General features: G+C 46.8%; 2 protein-coding genes across 2 annotated transcripts; both read right to left on the bottom strand.

Moving 5' to 3' along the window:
• Window positions 1-2,306: 2,306 nt before the first annotated feature.
• On the bottom strand, window positions 2,307-4,970 carry LOC127342690 (uncharacterized). The gene is made up of 6 exons (XM_071826020.1): window positions 3,985-4,970; window positions 3,783-3,874; window positions 3,380-3,685; window positions 2,932-3,295; window positions 2,757-2,838; window positions 2,307-2,663 (listed from the first exon to the last, which is right to left on the bottom strand). The coding sequence occupies exons 1-6, from the start codon at window positions 4,008-4,010 to the stop codon at window positions 2,472-2,474; spliced, it is 1,062 nt and encodes a 353-aa protein (XP_071682121.1). The 5' UTR covers window positions 4,011-4,970; the 3' UTR covers window positions 2,307-2,471.
• A 125-nt stretch (window positions 4,971-5,095) lies between these two features.
• LOC127342696 (uncharacterized) lies at window positions 5,096-9,065 on the bottom strand. Its single transcript, XM_051368695.2, is given in 8 exon segments — window positions 5,096-5,340; window positions 5,343-5,411; window positions 6,935-7,033; window positions 7,142-7,215; window positions 7,327-7,561; window positions 7,670-7,756; window positions 7,866-7,928; window positions 8,720-9,065. Coding segments are annotated over 8 exon segments (891 nt in total). The 5' UTR covers window positions 8,897-9,065; the 3' UTR covers window positions 5,096-5,253.
• Between the last annotated feature and the right edge of the window lie 2,539 nt (window positions 9,066-11,604).

Here is an 11,604-nt window from a genome sequence, read left to right as displayed (position 1 = left end):
CAACAAAACCCTCTCCTTATTCATCTTTCATTAGTTGCTCATATTCTTGTGAGTGATAATCTTGTGAAAATGTTGAACCATTCATAGCTGACATGAACCGATCATCATCAACACTAAAATTAACCAAATTTCACAGAGTTCAATCTGAAATTTATACTTGATCAGTTATAGTCATCTATTAAACCGAGAAAAACAAAAGGAAAAAAACAATTTTGCTTATTCCATCGAACGCATTGGCTGCAGCTGTCGGCGCAACCTCCTCCGCAGTAGTCGGTGGCGTGGTTGGCGGGTGGGGAGGGAGGAGGCAGTGACGCCTTGCTCGCTACCAACATTGGGAAGTTTGCCTCGTATTTTTTCGAAATGGGGGAAATATCGCCCTAGCTTTTGCATCCAAGGGATGCACACGGCTTTTTTTATTAGAATATTCACAACACCTTACAAGAGCAATACAAAAGATCAAACTCGAAGCCGCCTCGCTAAACCTACAGAGGGATGAAGGTGGTGACAATTCACCAAATCACATCAACCAAAAACCAAATGCCTTCCCAGGTCGCCCAATAGCATATGAGAAGCACATCCAGTCAAGCAGACTCTCAACATACGCCAACGCACACGCCATAGAAGTTGCTACTGCCGTCTTCCTCGACTCCATATTCAAGAGAGATCATCGCATTGACCATGCCAGGTCTGCCATCGATGCCGCCACGGCGCCAGATGACTCCACCATCCTGCGCGAGTCCATCACACTGCATCCGTCCCAAGACACCACTGCACCATGCCGCGGCGACACGACGACGCCGACACAGCAAAAACACACTGCTCCACCTCAGCACCACCGCCATCCGTCGTCTGCTCCAAAAACGATGCCCCCAACAGGGAGAACAGCCTTGCGTGCCACCATCGTCCGATCCGGGAGACCCGGGTCTAGGGTTTCCCATGTAGCAGCCCAGGCGAAGAACGCAGACTGCAGAGACAATGCCTTCAACAAGGTAACGACGAAACACGCCGCCATCATCCGCCATGACCGAAGTTCGGGCCGGCTTTCACCGGTAGCTGCGCCTCGCCATCGGGAGCTAGGCGACGGATCGCGAGATCCGCCACGGCTAGCCACACAACTAGCCGATCTCCTCCGGCGAGAGAGAAGACCACCACCGTGGTGCCACGGTCAGCGACACCAGACGCCCGCCACATGCCACCAGGTCGACGTCGTCCCCGCCATCCAGGGCCGCCGCCCTTGGTGCCGTGGTCCCAGACCTTGAGGAGGAGCAGTACGAGATCCGTCCCCATCACCGTCTGCCCGGCGATGCCGAGGCGAGGACGGAAGGAGAGGACCGCGCCGCCGGTTCCGGGGCCGCGGCGCCGCCCCCATCACCGCCCGCCCGACGAGGCTGCGGCGAGGAAGTGAGGAGAGGCCGCGCCACCAGCCGGGGCCACGCCGCCGCCGCCATCACCTCCCGCCCGGCGAGAGGGCCGCGCCGCCATCATCCTCCAAGTATTGGGGCCATCCCCCCATTGCGGAGGCGAGCCTCCATCCGCCGCACCAGGGGACCACGCGGCGGCCTCTGGGGACGACGAGGAGGGGGGAGGGGAAGGCGGTGGGGGTAGGGTTCCGCCCCGAGTCGTCCTGGAGGGGAACGACCCGAGCGGAGTCTCTATCTGACCTTTTTCGAGCGGAGTCTCTATCTGACCTTTTTCGAGCCGGGAAGTTTGCCTCGTAGCATAATGCTGATCTTCTGCCAAAGATTCACTTCAGCATGGTGATTCCTTATTGGCTTTGCGTTGGCTGCTAGCGGTGGCGCAAGCGACTTTGACGATCCCGGTGTGACTTGCGGTTGTGGAGCCACGAACATCTGCCCGTGGACAACAGCGGGGAAAGGGTTTGCAGCGGCAGCGGATCGGGTGGCTGTAGCCTGTAGGAGGCGGCGGAACTACTCCGACATCTGCGGTCAGATATGAGATGAATTGGGAGGTTGGGGGAGTGGCAGATCCACCCGGTATGGCCAGAATTTGGCCTGCGATTGTGGCGGAGGGAGGGAGCATGTCGCACGCAGGTGGCTTCAGGATGGCGGTTGGGTTGTGCGTGCGACTTCAAGTTTTCGGCACTCCCAAGTGTGTGCTGCAAAGATGCATCGCAGAGAGGAATTGTTTTGCCTCGTGCCGCAAAGCGGTTTTTTGGGCACGGCCACCGTTTACAATTGTTGGAGATGCTCTTATCGTGTACTCTCTGTTCTGAAAAGTCTACATTTTGGACCTAAAATTTTTCATGAATTAATCTACATTACAGATTTATAATTAACAACTACACATAAAACGAAGCAGTTAAGCTCTTTCTATTGGATGTCATTATTCTTAATGTAGTTTTGATTGGTTGCAGTAGTAATAAATATAGTGCCGTAGTTTTTCTGATTTTTCTAAGATGTACTCCCTGTGTGTCATTGCTTAATGGCACACATATTCAGGCATCCATGGTTTCAGAAGCAGCCACACGACCGAGGAAGCTTTCCCGTCGACCGGATCTTGGCCGCCTTCTGCCGGACCTTGCCCTCGGCGGTCCTCTTCTTCTCCTCCGCCGTCAGCCTCGACGCGGTGGCCACCTTGTTGATCCTCTTCATCTCCTCGTTGTACTCCTGCAGCGCCTTGGCTCGCTTACTCTCCGAATCTCCCTGCAGTGAAAAAAATAGCTTGAGAATCATGATCCGAAGGAATGCAACGGCAAGCTAGAACATAGCCGGGATGAGCTCCGAGCAGCGGAAAACCTCTCTGGGTTCCTTTTGGCGCCTGGCCTTGGCCTTCTTCTCATCCTCCCATTCGGCAATGGTTTGCATCGTCTCATTGTACCTGGAGATTGGCAGTACACAGAATGGCATTCAGTTCCAGCCGTGATTAGAATTCAGAAGAGCATCGGTGTTTTCAAATATGTACTGTACTTACTTCATCTTGATTCTCGTCATCCTCTCCTTCTCCCACGCAGCCGCCATCCTCTCCGCGTCACTCGAATAAGCCGGTCCCGATGGCCTGCCTGCCGGCGGCGCCATCTGGTTCGCCGTCTCCTGCTCGTATCTCCTGCTCTCTTTCCTCTCCCGTGGAAACGAGGCCCTCGGGTTGAGAACCTCGGGTACAGCCGGCCTCTGATTTGCTTGCTCCTGCTCGAACTTCCTGCTCCTCTTCCTTGGATCTCTCTCCAGGCTGGGGACGGAGTCGACCACCTTCCCCACCACGTTCTGGCCAGATGGAGCTACACCCTCCGGCTTCTTCTGCTCCGGCATCTTCACCGGCCTCCGCACCGAAACATTCGCTGAAAAATCCACACATGTTTTTACTTTACATAACTCTTTTTATAATAAAAAACTCTTTTGGAAAAAAGATTTCACATACATACCTCGTTGGTCGTCATCACCATCTTCAACGAGGTGCTCTTTACCGCTGAACCATCTCGAGATCTTGCTCCCATCAACTGGCCTCTTCATGCTCTCGCCTCTCCTGGGAGGTGGCAGATCGAGAGGCGGGGCTGCGGCGGCTGGCACATGGACCGGTACCTGCTTCTTCCGAGATGCCACTCTTTCTGGAACAGGTTTCCTCTCTTGAGATGGCACCTTCTCCTCCTCCATTGCAGCAATGGCGTACGCCACCGCTGCCACCGTTGCCGCGTACGCAGCATCATACTCTTCACCTTTGCTCAGTTGATCTGAAAATATGAATTCCACATTCATTTCTTCACGGTGACATCCGCAGCATAATAAATAAACCAATTAAAAGTGCAGATCGATGGTGATGGTTTCTACCTCTTCCGAAAAGTGCGCCTTGCTGCTGTGATGGCATCGTTCTGGTCTGGCCTCCGCCCTGGTCTTCATGTCCTACGCCAGAGAACCGGACCCTGCAAAATAGCACATTAGTTGTTTGAAAAAAACCTGAAAGATATGAAAAGATTTTGGAAAGTAGTGATCCTAAACAACGGAGCTCTGAAGGTCTCCTTCAAAGTGATACCTCAATTGTCTCGTCCCATCATCCATGGTGCGCAGCCGAATGTGGGAGAACTGAGGTCCCTTTTGTTTCAGGTGCAGCCTTATGCTGTCGAGCTTACAAGCTTATGTCCTAAGCTAAGCATTGCATCATATTTATATATGTACATCATAGGGAGGCTTAGAGAGGGAGAGAGAGAGAGAGAGAGGGAGGACACGAAAGCTGCTATCTTGGATGCAAAGCAAGCAAGCCAAGGAAAACTGGGATCGCTTTTGCCGCGCTGACAGACTTTAAGAATCTGGCCGGACCTCTTGCCTGGAGTGTGATACTGTCAGTATTCCTCCACCCCTCCTGAATATTTGTGCTGATTCTTACCCTTGTCATGCAATTAAATGATGTTACACGTATGAGTTGCCTTGGCGTTGACGTGTAGGCAGATGGTTGATTTCTCCGGTAGCTTTGAATCAACCTGAACGAATTCTCGGTTGTTGCTTGAGTGCAAGACCGTTGTCTCCCGTGTCACCACACCACACATCTTCCTTGAGGTGCACATCTTGCTAAATCTGCACCTTTAGGTGATTAGATCCTGACAACTAGCTACTAGTACTTGGGATCTATCCAGGTCTGCTAATTAAGTTGGATTCAACGCTCTACTTTTGCAGCTGCAGCTTACCATGACTTGGAGTTGGTATCATCAAGACGCCGTTTATGTCAACTGTTGCTCTTAATTTCAACCAAGGAATTGCATCTGAATCAACCAAGTTACGATGGTCTCGACATCGTAACTGTTGAGCTATTCACCAGAAACAGCCTCAACATCAACAAACACCACTAAGTGGCACGCGCTGTTTGGACCGACGACTACAGCATCACCAGACATAGCTACACCATTCACTGTGCAACGCCGGTAGTGCAAGTGAGGATCTTCCCGCGGAAATCGATAGGAGCCTCAAGGATCCTGATCTCAACAGGTCCCCGAGGACCCCATAAACTACAACAAATATGGAAAACGTAAAGGACAATGTTTATGAAATTGGCATGATAGTTCGATGCTTATTCAGAGGCAAATAAAGCTAGCTAAGCATTCTCCATGCACTTCAAATCAATTAATAGAATCACATCCCGGCTCAGCGAATACTTGAAAATGACACAATTAATTATTAATAATGTTTCATCATTTTGATCCAGTGTTCATTTGCAGAGTCCGGATATCTCTGGAAAGAATGACGGCTGCTTTACGAAATGCTTGGTTTGATCAATGGAGAGAACAATAAGCACTTCAGAGAGGTAAGATTACAGGCGCAAGTAATAGTAAGATAGATATGGATCTATTTTTTGACAACTAGCAATGGATTCTAGTCCTTTATCCATCTCCGTTTCCTAGGATGTCCTTGCTTCGCCATGTAAACACGGCCATAAACCCAGCTCCTTCTAGGTCCAGACAGAGATCTCTGCAAAGCGATGTCACATTATAAAATGGTAGATTAGTTGAAACTTTAAAATCTGAATTTACTCTCTTTTACTATTTTGAAGTTTTCATTCAAGTGCGTTTAACATGGTTTAATGAAAACTTCAAAATCGAAAGTTAGGCTCCTTTACTTATTTTAAATTTTCATTGAAGTACGTGTGATGCAATACTGTATTGATTTTGAGTGTCAAATGTGGCACATGAAAGAGCCAGGAGGTGCTTAACTATCACTCTATTTCAAGAGAGTAGATAAAAAGCTACAAAATAAAGCAATGGAATGATATAAAGCTGGCCATTATTCAAAGGCCAATTAACATGGAACCTGATGTGGTGAGGTGGAGGTTGACTGGTAATAAACGTTTTTCAACTGTGTCTATGTACAAGTTCCTGGAAAACAACCTTGCTGGTCCTAATTATAGATGGATTTGGAGAGCCAAGTTACCTTTGAAGATTAAAATCTTCTTGTGGCAGTTCTGCTATGATGCTATTTTAACTAGAGATAATCTAAAGAAAAGAAAATGGACTGGTTCACATATCTGTATCTTTTGTTATGAATATGAAGATGCAAATAATTTAAATTTATTCTTTTCCTGTGCTGTTGCTAAGGTAACTTGGGGGATTATTGGTGCTTTTGTTGGGGCTAACAGCTGTCCTTCCAATCGTTGGCAATGTCTGGAGTGGCTGTATGCTTACATGCCAGGGGATAGGAAGTTTTCTGCTCTATTAGTGTCTGCCATTTTTTGGGCCATTTTGAATACCAGGAATAAGATAACTTTTGATGGTTTTGTGCTCAGATCTCCTGATCTTCAATTCACGGTTTGTTCTTTCTTGAATTACTGTGCAGGGTTATATGATGATGGTGATGCTCTGAAAATCAAGATGGGGGCGAAGCAATTGATTGACAAGGCGGCTGAGATGGTCAAGGTATCCGGTGGAAGAGATGATGCCATGCAAGCTCCAGTCCCAGCCTCATCTACCATCTTGGCGATTCAAGCTCCATGATTCTGGATGTTGTTCCTTGTAGTAAGTGGGCATGTATGGTCCTGGAAACTATCATCTCTTGTTGTTGTTGAAGTTGTCTCTTCTAAAACTTCTTGTTAGAGTTTGCATTAGTGTCATCAGATTTTTGTCCTGAAATGGGTACTTGATATTGAGTATCTGTCAGCGGGTTTCCTGATGGTGTGAGGGCGACCTTTTTCCCGTCCCCTTTTTCTGCGTTCGTGGTTTGTGTGTTACAAATACTTTGTATTTCCGTTATGCCGCAGCAATGGAAAGGGGGGTAGCCCGTTTGGAAAAAAGAGAGTAGATAAAATGGATTGCAGAGTTTGTTACAGTGAGAGATTTTGATGCAGATTTAGCCAGAACATATTTATATAAAAAGAATATTTCTATCAGGCATTGTTAATTACCAACCTAGATCAGAGTCCCATTAGTTTCTTTTTAAAAACTATACTATCTGCTACTGCAAAGCTGTATGAAAATGAAAAGTATAGGTATTTCACATACCTCGATTTTAGTACGGTACTCCAATGGGCACTCGCAGACATGGCATTCTGCCTTGTGGGGTGCTTTAACGGATTTATCCGTCTTAACAAATGCAAAGACCTAGCATGAACACTATTTAATTACTCAGATGAACAAAAAGATGTACTCCTAGAAACAATTTAACATTAAAGGGAGCCATGTTGGGCTACACATAGGAGTGAACCTGACCTGCTCGCCACAATTTGGGCAGGAGCCTTTTAGTGCAACCACATTATTTGTCAACAAGCCTTGGAGTGCACCGACTGAACACAAAGAGATGATTTAAGGTTTGTGGGTAACACAGTTTCACAGACTGACATTAAACGGTACAACTGGGTAACGGTCAAAAATAAGACGACTACTTACGAACTTACCTGACGCAGATGCAATCGGATAGCCAACAAGATAGCCCAACCCGAACAAAACCATGTCGTTCGCCCTCGTTATCCCGTCAAGGGACTTGGCACCATACAAGAGAAACCTCGTCCCGAACGCGTCCCCAAACGCCCGGCTCAGAGTGTGGAAGGTTGGGAGCAACAAAGCGGAGGTACCAAACAGGAGCAGCAGCATCCAGATGCTCGACAGCGCCATAATCAACGAGTTGTCCTCCTGTCCTATACCCAAACGCCAATCAGAACAATGAACCGTGAGTCAAACTAAATGGGACATATAAAGTGTGCGATAGAGACCGGGGGCTAATCTTCAGAGAAAGGTTACCTCAGCGTCCGCGTACGCCGACTGCCGCTTGAGGCTGCAGCGGGGGTATTTTACCACCGACGGGGAGCCGTAGACCCGGAGCTTCAGCTGAGAATTAAGAGGACGCACGCGCGCATGATTCGGTGAAGGAAAATTGAGCAGCAGCAGCAGCTGGTGTGCATGTGGAATTTGTTTTATTAGGCTTGTGCTTTTTTACCTCGACCTTGTCGAACATGTCGTCGACGATCAGAGGCTCGCCACTGTAGTATGAATCCCTGGCCTGTCATGAAGGATATAGGATTATGCAATTAGAAATGGTGATGAATTGGCTCAAATATACAGCAGGCCGCACTGCAGATCAGTTACCAGTAGAAACATGGTGAACACTATGGATCAAACTGTATTGTTGGGTATTAGTTACAGGAACACGGGAATGGTGTTTTGGCACATGGGAGCATATGCTCCCTTTATTTTGAAATGTATGTTACATACATTTTGAAATTTCAAAAAATTGAAACGAAAAATTCGAACATACATCTTCACGTGCTAGACGCTCACAAAGTTGTTTCATAAAAATCCGACTTGTCGTGTGACGTGTGTAAAAAAGACAAAATTCAATACTGAAAATAAGTCTTTTCAGGAGATAAATTTTCTCTTTTTTACACAGACCACAAAACATATTGGTTCCTCGCAAAACTTGACGAACGTACGTATATTGTGGAGATGTACATGTAGAATTTTTTGTCAAAATTTTTTAACATTTCGAAATATAACTTTTTGATAGAGGGAGCATATGCACCCGGGAGCCAAATTGAATTTCCGAAAACGTTCCAGCTTTACAAGTTCCTAACTATAATGGAACTTTCTAGTACTAATTAACTGGCCAGTGCCAGTGGGATAATCTGATGGGATGGGAGCAAGAACAGGAGCAGAATCAAAGATGTCTGCTTTTAATCAGTTACCACTCGAAAACATGGTGACCAATATCAATCAAAGTGAAGTGTTGGGTATTATTAACGGGTTCTTAACTGCAAGTCTGTAATGGAGCAAAGAAGAGGAGCGGAAGCGAACCTGGCGGTAGAGCGCCTCGAGCCGCTCCTGGCTGGCCGTCTCGATGGGCCCCACGTAGAGGCACGACGGCCCCTCCCCCGCCGCCGCCGCGGCTCCTGCGGCGCCCAGCCCCACCCGTGGCGCCCGCGGCCGGCCGACGCGTCCGCTCCCGGGGGCCACCGGGGCGGCGGCCACCATGGACGATGCTCGATATGGAATGGTGGTGGTGGGAAGCGAGACGTGAAAGAATCCGGCGCCGGATGCGTGGAGGCCTCACGCGCGGCGGGAAGCGGACAAGAAGACTTCGGATCGGTGGCTGTTGCTTCTTGGGAACGAACGCCGCCCAGGAGAAGAAGGGAGAATATGTGTGGCTGCGATAATCGAGCTTTCCGATTTCCGGCGAGCTGCCGAGCCAAAATGGTAAACGATAGATTTCCGGCGAATTTTGTCTCGACGCGCGCGATCGTATCTATCCAGCCAGGAATTTCCGAATGAATTCTTACGTGCAAGTGCAACACACTGGACTATGATTTCCAAGAAAAATATATACGGAGTATCATATTTTATACTCCCCGCAAGGAATTGACTAATAAATATGAAAATTTGTGAACATTGGGACAAATTGATCAGTGGCATATGACAATTTTTCAATCATGTGTGTCCTAGAAAATTGCTTTTCAACAAAGATTGGTATGTCAATAATTTAGTGTTACCTTAAAAAAAATTTGTTATTCACCTTTTAAATTGGTTTAAAATATGGAAATTGTATATGCACAAACGTGGTAATTATGGGACCCAATATAGTTACGGTAATAGCATCAATTTCTATCAAGGTCATCTTATTAAGCTAAAGTAGTACGAGTTCATCAATAGTTATATACCATTTATTTGGTGTTAGATGTTTCACAAGAAGCGTAGATGCCCTTGTGACTATCTGTAGTTGGACCGACGAACCATATGATTCTCTTCGGCATTGCGCGAGTTAACTACTTTGTTGCCACGATGCACCAAGCACGTATGATGGCCCGTGATCAGTGTAAGCGTAAGTTGGTTGTGCAACATCATTCGCGACATTTTATGGGCTTTGTGAAAATTGTGTAAAATTGTTGCAACAATTTAGAGCATGCCTCATTGAACACAACAAAATATTTAAGAAAATCAACCGCAACATAAAATATGAAAAACCAACAAACACGACAACATAAAATTAAAATTTGTAGCATGAAGACAACATCTTGGACATATGCCCAGATTATCACAACATGTCACATGTGTGTGCATATAGCAGAGAAGACACGAGCTTGCAGCAAGTAGAAAGATCCTTATGGCTAACATCAAAAATCTCAATTATACTAACTTGTAACCATCAAATAGGAGGCACCACATTCATCGTTTGGGGATCACCTACCGCAAGTTCGACTCAACAGAGCCCCAACGAAGCCATGGCAGACAAACATTGGCAAATTTCTCGTTGGCATTCAGGAGCGCATCAGCCCGAGATCTAGCACGAGATATATTTTCTGGTGGGCCGAGATGCTCATCTAGTGGGTCCATGATGTATGTGGGTCACACACAGGTTAAGTTAACCTAGGATTGTGTAACGATTAGCATTACAGTCTAGTCGCCTCGATGCAAACACTGGCGGAGTATTCTTTCAAAGTTTCCTGAAAATATCTATATTTTTGAAAGAAATATAGATCTTTTGGCATTTTTTTGTTGAGTTCACGAATAGAAACAATATTTTCATGGAAAATCTTTGGAGTTGCAATCACTCCTTTATATATGCATTTCTTTATGTTCCCATTTTTGTTATATTTCAATTGTGCATACTTAACAACATTAGGTTGGTGCCAATGCACCACCCTACTCTCACCCGCCACGTCAGCTTTTTTCCTCACTCTCACCCCACTCTCACCCCACTCTCACCCCACGGTGCCAGTGCACAGGCTATAGTGTCACCTCTCACTTCTCTCTCCTCCACATCACTATTTCTTTTTTAGATTAAGTTATTTCACTCGATTTTTTGTAGACATTCAAAATAATGCAAGAAAATTATTTTATTCAACTAAAAATGTTACCGATTACATAATAATTAATAAAATTGCATAATAAATTTTAAAAATTACATAATAAATAAAAATTCTACTCCTCTTCCTCTTCCTCTTCTTCCTGCTGCTCCTCGTCCTCTTCATCTTCGAGACCAAGCTCTTTTTCGCACATCTTGATGGCCTTCGCATGTTTGCGCTTTTCTGCTTCGATCATGTCATCGGTTGATCGATCTTTCATTTTGTTCCATTGCTTGAATAGCTTAGCCTTCACTAAACCCTTCATCATGTTCCTCATGGCGAAGGATTTACTTCCTACCTCACTGCTTGATGAGGAGTCCTTCCCCTTCCTCCTACCCTTACATACCGCGGCCTTGGCCCTATCGCGGCCTTGGCCCTATCGCGGCCCGTTGGACGCTCCTCCTCCGTCGTCGCCTCACTAGAGCTGTACTCACCAGAAAGTCCTAGACGGCTTCTCTTGGAAGTGGACTTGGTTCCACTACCAGGACCATGTTGTCCTTTCCACTTCGCTTCATTGCGAACAGCTTGCCACCAGTGGTGCTTTCTGAACGGGTGAGTCACTCTTTTGTCATTCGCGTACCTCTCCATTGCCGCCTTCATGACCATATCATCGTCTGCTCCACTCTGAAGTAACCCCTCTTCTTGGATGTAGTATCCATTGAAGAGGGACACCTCCTTGTTGTAGGCGTTCCAATGATCCTTCAGCTGCTTCGAGGTCCGATGACAGGCAGGATCCGAGGTAGAGTTGAAGGTTGTAGCTATCTAACCCCAAAAACTAGTGCCGGTCTTGCAATTACCGGCAACAGAGTCCTTGGAGTTAAAAAGCCAAGCATTAACCTA

The sequence above is a fragment of the Lolium perenne genome, chromosome 1, assembly GCF_019359855.2.
Source record: "Lolium perenne isolate Kyuss_39 chromosome 1, Kyuss_2.0, whole genome shotgun sequence".
NCBI lineage: Eukaryota > Viridiplantae > Streptophyta > Magnoliopsida > Poales > Poaceae > Lolium > Lolium perenne.
Note: the sequence above shows the minus strand (reverse complement) of the source record. Positions and strands in the feature narration are given on the sequence as shown.

Bases quoted from the DNA above. Each gene is read 5' to 3' on its own strand.
- LOC127342690 (XM_071826020.1), bottom strand. From the start codon at position 4,010: ATGGATGATGGGACGAGACAATTGAG. The intron at 3,875-3,984 runs GTATCACTTTGA...GCTATTTTGCAG, and splicing joins GATGGGACGAGACAATTGAG to GGTCCGGTTCTCTGGCGTAG. The intron at 3,296-3,379 runs GTATGTATGTGA...TGGATTTTTCAG, and splicing joins TGGTGATGACGACCAACGAG to CGAATGTTTCGGTGCGGAGG.